The sequence below is a fragment of the Chelonia mydas genome, chromosome 4 (genome assembly GCF_015237465.2).
Source record: "Chelonia mydas isolate rCheMyd1 chromosome 4, rCheMyd1.pri.v2, whole genome shotgun sequence".
NCBI lineage: Eukaryota > Metazoa > Chordata > Testudines > Cheloniidae > Chelonia > Chelonia mydas.
In genome coordinates, this window is record NC_057852.1 from 14,284,229 (window position 1) to 14,298,370 (window position 14,142).

The 14,142-nt window shown below is 42.8% G+C and overlaps 1 protein-coding gene across 13 annotated transcripts in view; it reads right to left on the reverse strand.

Annotated features, from left to right (window-relative positions):
* The window catches only part of SLC4A4 (solute carrier family 4 member 4), a 257,343-nt gene that overhangs the window by 12,945 nt on the left and 230,256 nt on the right, over window positions 1-14,142 (reverse strand). For all 13 annotated transcript variants that reach the window (XM_043545163.1, XM_037896687.2, XM_043545166.1 and 10 more), the window contains 4 exons: window positions 9,202-9,380; window positions 7,727-7,799; window positions 2,695-2,763; window positions 985-1,158 (listed from right to left, as the gene is read on the reverse strand). In XM_043545163.1, the coding sequence (XP_043401098.1) occupies window positions 985-1,158; window positions 2,695-2,763; window positions 7,727-7,799; window positions 9,202-9,380 (495 nt within the window). The remainder of the gene's footprint in view (window positions 1-984; window positions 1,159-2,694; window positions 2,764-7,726; window positions 7,800-9,201; window positions 9,381-14,142) is intronic.

Consider the following 14,142-nt stretch of genomic DNA (forward strand, 5'->3'; position numbering starts at 1 on the left):
AAACCCTCACCTCCAAGGGTTCTAGTTATACCAAAGAGAAAACGCATACTAGAGAAGGGCCTGAGCTGTGCTGTTTGGTTTTGCAGCTAAGCTCTTCCAAGGATCATGTGTTTGTGTAGGTGTGTCTTGTCTTCAGGTCTGGGGATTTGCTCTGACCCATTATAAAAGAGGGAAACTGCTGCAAAGCATGCATTTGAATTCCCCCAAAGTGTGGGAGTGTTGGGGTTTCTGGTCTGTGGTGTTACCAGGTGCACTAGGTTCTTTTCTATGAGTAAAATACCATATAATAGCCGTATACGTTTACACAATGATATATTGGGTGAATAATGTGTCCTTCAACATTTACTCAACATTTTAGAATGAATCTGATCTAATATTGAAAAACAAAAAACACTTCCCCAAAGATGGAATGAGTAAATGAACCATTGTTAATTTTTATGACATACAGTTCCAAGAAAAGCCGACTTCTCATTCCTGATTTAGCCAATTAACTTTCTCAATTTCCCCATCCTGAGTTACAGCAGCCACAAGCAAAGGACACGGAGGACAGCTCTGCCCTCAAATTCTTTTGCTTTTGTCAGTTTGTGTTATTGAGAAGCACGGAAGAAGGCTTCTGTGCAGTATTTAATGTGAACTATCAAGGGAAAACAATGCATGTCTTACATGTGGACGTAGCTCAGAGGGAGGGTGTGGGAAATCTGACTGTGGCAACAAAAATGGGTCAAAATTAATTGTGGTTTCCTGGAAAAAAAAATTAACTTTATGGACTCATTTTCCCCAAAAGGATTTGCGAAAAAGCAGCCACTAACACAAAGAGTAGAGGCCGCGGAGAACATTCCCCTTGTAATCTTGTATCAGTGTGATGGATGGAATGACAAAAGTTCTTTGCTAAGTGTCTACCAGCTTAGCGCTGTAATGTGTTTTGTGGGGTGGTTTAAGTAAAGGGAGCCTGAAATGAAGAAGAAACTCGACAGCCCCACTTACCATGACTGGGAATATTATAGCAGCCACAGTTGACTTGAGGATCCAGAGGAGGGCCAGACACACCACCTGCAGGAAAGTGAACAGGTGGACCCGGCGCAGCGGCACGTGACGCAGATAAATGAAGTCAGGCTGATGTTTCAGAGGCATCAGAAGCAGCTTCAGACGATCCATGAACTGAGCAGGAGAGGGAAGAAAAAATTAAATGATACAATATTCAGAGTAGCTGATACACAAAAAGGAGTGATAAAGCATTGTTGGCCCTTAATTTGTGAACCAATGGTGACCTGCTCTTCTTGCAAAAACAACACACAACCAAACACCCTTGCCCCCTGTGGCTGAGTTCTTTCCCTTTTAAGTAACCTTTATGTTCTGCACAATGGGCAAAATTTTTAAACCTGGGTGCCTAAAGTTAGGCTCTTAATTTCTATTTAGCTGCCTAAATATGGATTTACTTGATTTTCAAAGGTGCTAAAAACCGGTAGCTCCCATGGATTTCAATGGGATTTGTGGTTGCCCAGCACTTCTCAAAGTCAAGCCAGTTACATTAAGGTGCCTAAATATGGATTTAGGTGCCTAACATTAGGTTTGGAAATGTTGGACAGTGTATAACATGAGAGCCCCGGTGCAAGATCCTTAGCTGGTGCAAAGGGTATAGTTCTATAGGAATGGCATCGATTGCCAGCAGCTGAGGACCTGACTCTGTCAAAAACAAACCAGACTGAGGAGTTGGTAAGAGGGGAAGTGCCTCTAGCCCTACTGGAAGAGACAGGTTGGAGCGAATCCCCCGCCAGGATTTCCTATCACTCAGAAGTTGTCCTTGGACAGCTGAAAAACAAACATTTTGTAGCACACTGGTCACCTGGGCCAGAGCACTGAGAAATTCTGCTTGGAAGAACCAGGGGTAGTGAATATTACAATCGACTGCTTGTCCCTTGCCAGAGCACTGGCCTCTTGCCCACTTCTGGCTGATTCTGAAACCAGATTCATCTTAATCTAGGGGGTGAAAGACAGGGCCATTTTTAAAATAAATTCTGATGGCATCCACAGAACATGTAGTCTTTTCCCATTAAAATATTGCTAAGTGGAAAAGAAGTTTGCAATTAGCAGGTGATAGAAAGTAACAAAACCACTTCCAGCTTCCTAATGCCAATTAAAGTGGCTGCCCTGGGAGAAAGGCTCCCTTACGTAACATTTCCTCAATAACAAAGAAAGGGCGTTCGGCTTTGCTCAGTTATTCCCACCAGTTCATGCTGGAGAATAATACCACCTCAATAAATCCTGTTAACTTGATTCTCTAATGCAAAGCAGCAGGCCCAGTTACGGGCCCGAGCCATCTAAGAAGCAGGACTACGGCAAGTGAACAAGCACTGTTCTCAGTATTTGTCAGTAAGTGGCCAGAGAGATGGTTTTAAATCACGCTCGGAGAACACACTTAAAAGGTTACAATTGCTTCTTGGGGCATTGCCACGGCTCAGAAGGCCGGAACTTGGTGCTCTCCTGTGGAAAGGTTGCTTTTATTTGGTATCATCTACAACACAATATTTGTGAAGCCTTGGTAAGAGCCTTTGGAATGAAAATGAGGTGGAGGAGGAGGGAAAGGGTGAGTCGTTAAAACAAGAGCAATGGTTAATGATTGCCATCCTCTTGACAAGGTCCTTTAAAGAATCTACCCTTAAATATCAGAGTGGTTTGGTTGCTATGGGAACTTACCTGCACTCCATTAAGGGAAGCGACACCCATGTAGAGGAACACTCCATAGAGCACAGGCATAGGAATAAACTAGGGGAAGGAAAAGAGTGGTGAAAAAACTACGGTGAATAACCTCAAACAATCATCTAGTTGGTACAGAGAGAGTAACAGAATTCATATCCTGTGCTAACCCTGAACTTCATACGCATATGAGTAATGCCAAGTCATAGAAATTAGCAAGTTTTATACTGTATTTTAGTGAACGGGAGAGCACTTGTTGTGTTAAAAATAAATAGCTAAAGGGCAGATGTAATTACACTGGGAGAGAACAGGGCTCATCCAACACAAAAATTTGCCCAGCAGAGAAGGGAAGTGAAGCCAGCCCAACCAGGAGGCAGAGTCAGGGGGTGGGAAACATGTTCCAATAAGGTTAAAAGTTGTAAAATGAGCCTGTGTCCCTGCACTTGTTGGTTTTGAATAAGACTGAATGCAGAAATGCTGCCTCCCAAAAGGAAAGAGACTATATTCCCATCATATTGCCAGTCTCTGGAAAGAAAAGTTGTTCTCATAAGAGTTCCAAACCAGAGATTAGATAATGATCTGAACCAACCCTCTTATTCTTCGTCCAATCCTTGACCCACGTTAATTCATAACTAGTCACGGGCTAACAATTGTGAGTCATCATCTCACTTGCCAAACCTGCCTTCCAAACACCACCACCACTTTGCACTCACAGAAGTGGCAAGCCCAGCCCACCCGACACAACAGGCCCCTTTGCAGTGGAATGGGTAAAGTTTAGGCTGGATGCTGGGGAGCCAGATAGGGAGTGGGTCCCTCTGCATGGCTTGGAGGGATCAGTGCTAGAGGAGCCACCTTTGTAGCTATCCCTCTCCCTTCAATATAGGCTATTTCAACCTGCCCTGCATCTGCCAAGTTCCCAGCCCAGCTGCTTGGTCAGGCTCTACCTTTAATCGAAAGGTCTCAAAGTGCTTTATAAATATTCATTGATTAGTACAAACTCAATACCCTTCCCAGGCAGGTGATACATAGGGATCACTTCACCCCCCATTGAACGCAATCCCCCTAGCATGGGATGGAAGCTGTTTCAAAGCACTGAACCACACTGCGCAACAGATGGCTGTGCATGGGAAATTGTTTTTTTTTTTTTTTTTTAAATCTGGCACTCCAACTGCAGACAAAAAGCCTTTATCAGCAGCAAAATAACCGCCCAGCTTGCCAAAAATGAAAGAGTCCCTCAGCTGAGCAGCAAAGTTATTTGTAATAAACATGACATGTTGTTAATCGAAATATCAGACGATGGTCCAAATACAAGATGGGCTTGAAATCCTTAATATAATTTCTTTGACACCAAGCAAAAGAGCAGTTCGTGCATCAGTCCCCCTGCGGTGAGAAAAGCACTTAGTGTAATGACTCGCAACCACCACTGCAGGGCAGGCACTGCACATCCAATGCCTCTCTGAACTTTAAAAAAAAAAAAAAAAAAAAAAAAAAAGGAGGACTTCTGGCACCTTAGAGACTAACAAATTTATCTGAGCATAAGCGTTCGTGAGCTACAGCTCACTTCATCTCTGAACTAAGAGTACATTCCATTTTTCTTTTGAGTGACGCATTTCTTTAACGCACAATTTTTGAGCAGGACAACAGAACTTTTTATTGTATTCCCACTATATTATTATTCACCCTTTCCTAGGTTATAAACACAGTGGCATACAAGTACTTCTTTCTTTAGGCCTTGATCCTGCAAACGCTTATGCACACACTTAACTTTAAAAAGAAAAGTAGTTGTGCTGACGTCAATGGGCCTAAGTTAAGCATGTGCCTAAAGTTAAGCATGCATACGTTTGTGCAGGATCAAGGCCTTAATGAGGATGTGCTGCCCATTTCTCAACTGTGCCTCATTTCCCCACCAGCTTCTGCAAGTCTCTCTGCTGTACATTAATCCTTGTTGTGGCTTTGTTTGCAGCACTTGCTTCACTGAGTGGGATTCATTTATATTCCGTTTTAAAAGCTAAATGATTTTCCTGCAGCCTGCTTGCCACAACGTTCTGACAGTGCGCTGTAGGAAAGAAAAAAAATGTCTCACTTTGTGTTGTTTGCATTACTGCGGCGTCCGAGGGATAAGACAAGACAATGTCTCCTGAAGCAAGATGGGTCGAAAGTTTGTGGAGATCTTAGTTCAGCTCTTAAGTTTTTCTGTGCTGTTTCTCTCGCTCTCTCTCTCTTTTTTTTTTAAATAAAAAGTATTTGAGTATCATTGCACTGTTGCAGGATAAACAAACACGTAACTCACTCCTCAGTGAAGTCAAGGTACAGTATCATGCTTAACCTAATCCAGTTGTGTAGGAAAAGTACAGTGCTTTAGTTCTGGAAGATTTCATGCTGGCAATGTATTCTCTGGGAAGGGAAGGGACTGCTAGCTGACAGACTCAAAGCAAACCTGTTGCTGGCCAACTAAAGAAAAAAAATGTATTTATAGGAAACTGCTTATCATTCTCTTAGCAGGAACTCAGATCTGCAGTTACTGAGTGGAAGAATCAGGGACATAAAAAAAACCCCGAACCTGCACTTATTCATTTCACTGACTGTTTTATTGAATTTGGGCTTGTTAGTATTCAGTTTACTGTTGGCATCATAAGGTGTGTAGGTTTGACAAGACATTCCACGAGGCAGTTCTTACAAGAGCAGAATCCACTGCTGAGTTTTGTTAAAGGTTCTGGAATTTTGCCAAGTAACTCCTACTGACCTTAATGGGAATCATACAGCTCTATCCCACAGACTTTACCCCATACACGTCCTTCAGGCAAGTGTGTAAAATAGATCAGTGAACAGAGCAATCCTTGCTTAGAAATAAAAAAGCACAGCAAGGGAAGGGAACAGATTTCTGCAGGGAAAGGCCACACAGTAACAACCAAATGCATCAAACTAAGCATGAAATTAAAGATGGGGGAGGAGTTAAGAAGAACCATGATGAGGAATTTACTATTTGTAAAACCAGCCACTGAAATCTAGAATAGGAAAGTTTTGATTATTTAAAAAAAAAAAAAGATAAGATTCTTCTCTTCCCCTTCAAGGCACTTGGTACCACCTGCCCCTCCCCACACTCCTGCCCTCATCTCCACCCCAGGGTCACATCTTCCCCTTTGCTCACTCATGCCTTTCCATGATTAATATACGTAAAGCTCTCATTTGCCTTCTCCCTTACAATACCTACCTGTTGCATCATTCAATTACTATGACCCCTGCTGCTGTTTCTGTAGCATAATGTATGTTACTGTTCTGCATTGCCCTCGATTGTGCCTTTAAACTCTAAATCCGCAGGGCTGGGACGTGTTTCCCATTACTGCCTGTATCTTGGATGCTATAAATAAATAATCATCACCACAAAAGTCTAATACGCAAACAGAAGAGTTCCTGCACCAGAGATGTGTAACTAGCTTCCCTAGTGTTGTTCTGTGATCTAATGATGTATTAATGGTAACATATATGTATGTAGCTGTATGCAAATAAATCCCCGATCTCGAAAAATAGGCAAACATCTATGCTGTAGCAAACAGACAAAAACCCAAGGGGAATGAGTGTTAAAGAAAGAAGTCAGAGGCAGAGCTGATCAGTGCCTGGGCGGAACGCTACTGGCTGGCTATCAGGAAAAACAAGGAGATTAAGAAATTGCATTTCTATATCATCCTCCTCATATGCACACACTTTGCATACTGCTCAGGTTGGCAGTATTTCTAAGGGATGGAAATATTACTGATTTAAGAGGAGAAAGCCGAGAAGTTCAGTTCTCTTGGTTGTTCTGTTCAAAGGCAAAGCAAGTTTTATGAACCTAGCACGGGCCAGATGCGTGCTCTGACAGCTGGACCTAATGGGCTTAAATCGAGGACCTACTGGAGTCAGTGAGAAAACTCCCATTGACTTTAGTGGGGTCAGAATTTTACCCATGGAGTAGCTCTGTTAGCTCAGACCAGCTGAACTTTATGGATTGCCAGGAATTCTTTATACTCTTCATCATCTATGTCATGTCTACACTCTGAGTCGTAAACACACACCATGAGCTGGGTGCCAAATGTAAAATTCTCTACACTCATACGTGAGATCACTGAAAAGTTATTCATGGCAACTAACATCTACTACAAGAATTGGATTCCTCGGTACTAACAGGATGAACTAAAGGATTGTCTTATTTCGGATATGCTCATTGATTTCCTGGTACATACGATATGTGGATGCCCTGGATGCATGCATAAAGCACATCTCACACCATACCCATCCCTCTGATACATGCTGAAGAAACAATCCTAATTCTTCACCTGGCAGCCTCCTCCAAGACTATAAAGTGAAGTCACTCTGGGAAATTTGGAAAGGGAATCAATCTGAAACTTTCTTTGTCACCCCCAAGCTGAGATAATCAATACCACAATCCTGCCGTTCCTTCACGTCCCATTGACTCAAGGTGCAAGGACCAGATTCAGTGGTATACTCTGACTTCTTTGTGCCACGCCAGTGATGCAAAGCAGTATGTAAATGGCTGTACAAATACACTTACATAATTTCAAATTTCTTTTTCTTGAGTATACATTCATTGTAAACTGTTGTCTTCCATGGAGAAAATACACTGTGCTATCAACCATGCTTCCAGCATGGCTTCAACAAGCTCTCCTAGTTTGTCTGCAGTATATTTTGCATGAGCACATGTATGTGGCAGATGCATGAAACATATGAAGTACAACAACAGTGCTGCACACAGACATTTAAAGCAACTCTTATATTAAAAGAAAACAAAAAAACCCAACCTTGAAATTTCTTGGCAACACTGTATCAACCTACAGATAAACTTTTTAGGAGGAAAAATCATGTATTTTAAGCTCTCACTAAATTATAAAACTACATCAATAATTCTCCCTAATCTCCTTTTCCATACTGCTATGATGACAGTCTTATTATAAGAACAGTCTGTTATTGCAGTGTGGGCAGCTTCTTTATCTTTCAGTGTCCCAAGAAGAAAGAAAAGGGGGAAATTTAACATATTTACCTTCAAGATGGGAGCCATAAAGACTGACACACCAGTGAGAATGAATACAATGACTCCAGTGACTCTCTGCTCCCTGAAACCAAATCAGACAGTTACCGGTCTAGCTCCTGCTTTCTCCTAGGTTTCATTCTCTATTCAACTCTCCAAAAAAACCATAGACTCTAAAGATTAGGTTTTGAGGCCAGATTTTCAAAGGTGGGTGGCAATGGTATGGCCAGAAACATCATGCACACAGGCTGAACATGCACACTGTTTGCTAATGCAAAAAACACGTATTTGCATGTTTCTCCAAGTGCCTGATTTGTGGGTACAGCAGTTTGCACCCATCTTTGAAAATCTGGCTCCTTTGAAAATTGAGACTATTCCCAGAGTGTCATTTTTACTCAGATAGCTAAATAACAAACACATGACTGGCAAATCAGTAGGATGTTACAAATCAATATTAGGGGAACATGTTTGAAAATGTAATGTCACAAGCCATCAATGGGCAGGCTAAATTCTTTGTATGTGATTGGCAATTTGTGTTATACGCATATCAATGATAAATCATTTGCTATGGACACATTAGTTGGTGGCATATTTTGAATCCTCGTCTAAGAAGGAAACCACAGTTCTGTTTGCTGGTCAGCACAAGTACAGAAGGAAGTCATGCACTATTGGTCTGACTTTCTGTGGAAGTCTGAGCATCTGCACTTCTCATTGCCCTCAGAGGGAGCCAGGGTTGCTCAGCAAGTCTGAAAATACACTTGCAAACATTTTTGATTATGTAAAGTTAGGTACCTAAATTCACATTTAAGCACCTATGTAAGTGGCCTGAATTTCAGATGCACAGCTCTCCTGCTGAAGTCACTTAAGACCACTCAGTTTGGGTACCTAAATATTGCATTAAATTACCCGATTAGGTAGAGCTGGTTGCTTTAGGCACCCCAAGTTTGAATTTTTTGACCACTGTATTTGATCATGTCTGTCTGTCTAATTTCCAATTACAAAATTATCTGTGATGACATTGTCCACTTTCCCATCCTCAGAAAGCCTGCTCTTATTACAGATCAGCTGTCAAAGCTAACTAGGAAAATTAGCCACACTCCTCTGGAAGTTTTGTGGCCAAGTCTCCTAGTCAGCTTTGAAAAATCTCAGCCTACATGTTTCACTCCCAAAGCAGTGAAAAACAATATATAACTTATTAAAAGTTTCAGCCTCTCTCTCTCTCACTCCCACACACACGCAAGTTTTAAGACAACTTTTTTCCCTTTTAGGAAACAACCCTGGAGAGGGTCTACTCAATACAAACTTCTAAGTGAATAAAACCAATGAGGACTAAAAGAGTTCTTAGGAAATCTCAGCTGAGTTGAAAATGTGCTGTAAATCTGACATCTATTCCCGAGTGTCTCTGCCTTTGTCCTGTTTGGTGCTAGATCACTTACAGCATACACTGATCTTTGCATGCAAACAAGGCCACTTTTGGTTTGCCATACCTCACTCCCAGAAACTTGGGCTGTTCTCCAGGTGCTGAGGTCTCAGTCTCCATCTTCAAGCTATCGATGTGGGCAATGGAGATCACAGTAGCAGCAACGTACCAGGGCAGGGCCATGAAGGAACATATAATCATCAGAACAGCCACCCAAAACAAATCCAGATGATAGCCAGCACCTTTCTGTGGAGGGACACAGGCAACAAACGTTATAGCATTCAGCTAATCATCAAATGTTTGAGAGCACCAGGACCTCCTCATAGTTCTAGATTGATGGTAATGGCACAAATCATCTTGATCAGACGTTAGCAGAGTATGACCTGATGACCTTTAGAGGCTGAATTATCAATGTAGCTGCTGCACACAGGTATATATTACAGTGGTGGGTGACTTAACAAATAAAGGGGGTAGGCAGCCTTGCGAGCAATTTCGGAAGAGATCGAAATTGCAGAAAGTCCACCAGTAATTAATTGATTAATTTGTATTTACAAAACATGCATATATATTATATGCGGGGAGGGGTGAAATTGATGGAGTTCAAGCCCACCAACCAGCAAAATAACTCCATACAAAGGGTATTAGTCAAATCAAACTATGGGCTGAGAACAGCTGCAGAAAGTAATACAAACCGGCAAAAATTAGACTGGATGTACACTGAATCTTGGCAGGAATTTAAACGATCCAAATAATATTATGTTCAAGTACTAAAAATATATGTATTTCCTGGGTATAATCTTGCAGGGTATTTCAACGCTGCTCTAGACTGCCCATTCTTTCACTTGGTAATGCGCCCTTTTAAAAAACAACCCCCCAAACACACCATTGTAGAGTGCTATTTTTATAGTTAACTGTGACCCTTACTTTATTAGCTATTGTGTTGACAAGGAAATCACATGCCCAAGACTCCCGCAAAATTATCTGTAATGACATTGTCCACTTTCCCATCCTTAGAAATCCTGCTCTTATCAATCACATGTCCAAGACCCCTACAAAATTGCAGCAGTGTCTTAGAAAACAGAACAGTCCATTTGCACCCCATGAGATTGTTATGGCAACAAGAGAACTCAGAAAGTGCGGGGGGCGGGGGGCATGGAGCAACTACCTAAAAAGCAAGACAGTGGTCTACAAGGGAGAGTTAGCGGTTATCCTCAAACCCAGTTACAACAGGGCATTTCTCTAGACACAGCAGAAGGCCAAGACTTATATCCTGCTTGTGCATATGGGTCTAGTCCAGGGGTGGACAAACTTTTTGGTCTGAGGGCCACATCAGGGTTCCGAAACTGTATGGAGGACCAGGTAGGGAAGGCTGTGCCTCCCCAAACAGCCTGGCCCCCACCCCCTATCCAACCCCTCCCACTTCCCGCTCCCTGACTGCCCCCCTCAGAACTCCCGAACCATCCAACCCACCCCTGCTCCTTGTCCCCTGACTGCCCCCTCCTGGGACTCCCCACCCCTGACTGTCCCCGAGGGACCCCACCCCCTATCCAACCCCCACTGCTCCCTGTCTGCCTCAACCTCTGTCCACACCCCCACCCCCTGACAGGGCCCCCGGGACTCCCATGCCTATCCAACCCCCCCGTTCCCCATCCCCTGACCACCCCCTCCCCAGAATCTCCACCCCTGACTGCCCCCTGGGACTCCCAAGCCTATCCGACCCCCCCTGTTCCCCATCCCCTGACCACCCCCGCAGAACCTCCACCCACTCCAACCCTGTCCCCTGACTGCCCCCCAGGACCTCCTGCCCCTTATCCAACCCCCCTGCTCCCTCCCCCTTACCATGCCGCTCAGAGTAGCAGGACTGGCAGCCGCGCCGCCCAGCCAGAGCCAGCCCTGCCACCGCACTGCCTGGTAGGAGCTCACAGCCCGGCTGCCCAGAGCGCTGGTGGCATGGTGAGCTGAGGCTGCGGGGGAGGGGCCGGGGGCTAGCCTCCCCGGTCGGGAGCTCAAGGATCGGGCAGGACGGTCCTGCGGGCTGTAGTTTGCCCACCTCTGGTCTAGTCATTATCACAGAGAACACATTTACAGGAAAGCCTCAGTACAACGTCAATTAGCGTGAAGGTGAATGCAATGCTGAACAAATATCTGCAGAAATGAAATGACTCGTTACTTGGAAATCCGTCATAGAAACAAAGGCCCCAAATCATCCTCTGGCTGAATACATGACATGCATTTTCTTCTTCTTGGGCTCTTGTGGTCTGATTTACAAAGCATCTACAACACCCATTTGTGGAGGCTCAGCACTTTTGAAAGTCAGGCCGTAGTTCTTTAGGAAGGAGACAGTTATTCATAATACAAATTCCATACACCCATCCACATAATGCAAGCCCTTACTCCTTGCAAAGATCCTTTCATCTGATATTAACCACCATGACAGTGTCTTTTTCTGAAAAGTCACCCCCAGCTAGCTTAAGTGACACCCTGGACATTGCAAAGCTTTAGAAACCCAGGGTAATAAATAAAACCTTAATAAAACCAATCCCCAGCTTAACATTAGTTTTAAGAACCTATTGTGAAATAAGTATGAGCGTAATGACTTACTAAAGTCTACCTAACAGCACACTTGAACTAGAAGGGTTATCAAAGCCAAACAGTGCCAAAAGTCTATGTTTACCAACAGTTATCACACTGTGGTATCATAGATCCTGTACATAGAACAGGAAGCAAGTGCAGGATTTTAGTGACTGCAGTGGGAAAATGCTGACTTCATAAATGGCCACCACGGTACTTTATTTTTATGAACCACCTCCAGATTTGTGTACTGTTGTTGAGATTTTCAAAGCAATCTAGGGAACCAATTAATTTTAAAGGGAGGATGGTGTCCAAATTCTCCAGGCTGCTTTAAAATCTCAATATGCGTTTTTCTGATAACTTGATGAAATTAGTTTGGAAATTGCTTGCTCTTTATGTATGCCAATAATTTGCTCAAGTTCAGACTAAAAAGGCTCCTTTTGAATCCTACACACACTATACCCCTCCCCACCCCCCAATTAATAGAGGAGAACAGAAAAAAACTCCAAATCACTGAACCATAAGGGGTGAGACAGGAAAAGAGGGAGCATTTTTAAGAACAGGATCTATAAAATTTCATATTTTGAAGATTAGAGGTTTTAAGATCTGTTAAATTTGAGTTTATTAGCAGTAACAGGTGCGTCAGACCTGCTGATTGATGTTCTACCTGGCAAGACCTGAATACTGTCCATTGTTTTCCCACTACGTGTACCACTTTACCTTGGTTAACAGGCCAGCACAATTCAGTCTGCTAGCCAGTGACGTGCTGCCAATATTGTAACAAGGCACGCCCACGAAAACTGTCCCCACTTTCGCCTGCCCATAGATTTTGCGTACCAGGGCCACGTTTGCTGCCGAGGAGCAGAGAGGGATTACAAATCCATTCATTTCCCCCCCCCCATTTAAACAAAAACATGTTCTCATAACCACAACAAAGGAAGCAGGAAACACATTTTTACATTAAACAGCACTTTGGTCAAATGTTTATACTTTGTTACTGAAAAAAATAGACAGTCTGTTGCTAGTAAAGGAGTGTTCAGGTTGTATAAACTGAACTAAAGTTGGCGTGGAGGTGTCGACTTTGCAGAGAGGGATGGTAGGAATTCTTTCCCGGCAAGTTTTTTTTTTTTTTTTTAAATACCTGCCTATTAGGTTCAATCTAGTCAAAAGCAAGAGAGAAAATTTAGCTCTTCAGAGATACTTGAATGAGACCCAGGGATGTCTCTCTAGCAGTAGCCAGAATGAGTGTCTCTGTCAGAGGCAGGGAGATTACCCCAATTTTCCCTTCTATTTGGTGGGAGGATTTTAACGAGCTCCGAGGAGAGACAGCCCCCACTCACCCACAGCACATCACTGCTAGTCATCATTTAAGTGGTAAACAACAATTTCACAGGGAAATGTACAGGAAACCAAGGAGCCTGAATGGCCAATACTGCTGAGACATTAGTCCTGAGGAGGAGATGGACACCATCAATAAAAGGATGCTGTTTTCAGTCATCCACTGCCTCCCCGAGGCTTACTCCTAATGGAAATAAAATAGCTAAATTTGTGAAGCAGCATAAATGCCGGGTTGGTGAAATGGAGGCTATGGAAAGGAAGTTCACAATCCACCCAGCTGCACGGGGTGAGGGAATAAGCATATGGACACTGATTCTACCATTTGGTGGATCTTCCAGAAAACTGTACAATTCATGGCTGCACCTAGCCTCTATATTCACTTTCTTTTTATTACGTTCTTCTAATTAAGGTTAAAGAAAGGCTTTAACCTTTAGGAAGCTGTGTGCAGAATAATAATACATGGATGGCCTGGAATAAGATGAACTAAGACTGATGTTCACGTTGCTAAAGAAATAAGGAGTCCAGAGGTATATTTTATGCCAATCTCAGCAGTCAGCCAGCATTTATTGATCCAGATCCCAAACAAAGGCCATCTTTTAATAAAAAACAAACCAAAAAAACCTTTCCCTTATTATCCTAACCCACTCTTTCAGGTCAATTTCAGGTTGATCTTAAATCTTCATGTGTTGTGAAATAATGCCAATCGTTACCATATCACGGTAATTATATTATTTATTAGGTTCACACCTAAATAATGACCCCAATATAACCCTCATTATGAATCAGTCTTTATTCCTACATTCCAGCCCTTTAAAAATGCCTCCTGTCCTGCGGAAGGGAGAATCCTTTTTACAGGAACTCAATATTATTCAGTGGAATTCATCCTGCAGGGCAGGCAAAACTCTATAGGGCACAAGAAACTGTAAAGGGCCAGTTCAGAGAGTTTATTTTAAAAATATCATTACATACCATATTGTGACTATATTAGTGACTACAAAGTTCTTCTTTAAAGAACATTCAAAAATGTGCATTTGAGGCCACCTTTCCTTATTGATTCTAATTATATAGTCTCTTCACTTTCTTTCCTTATAGTCTCCTT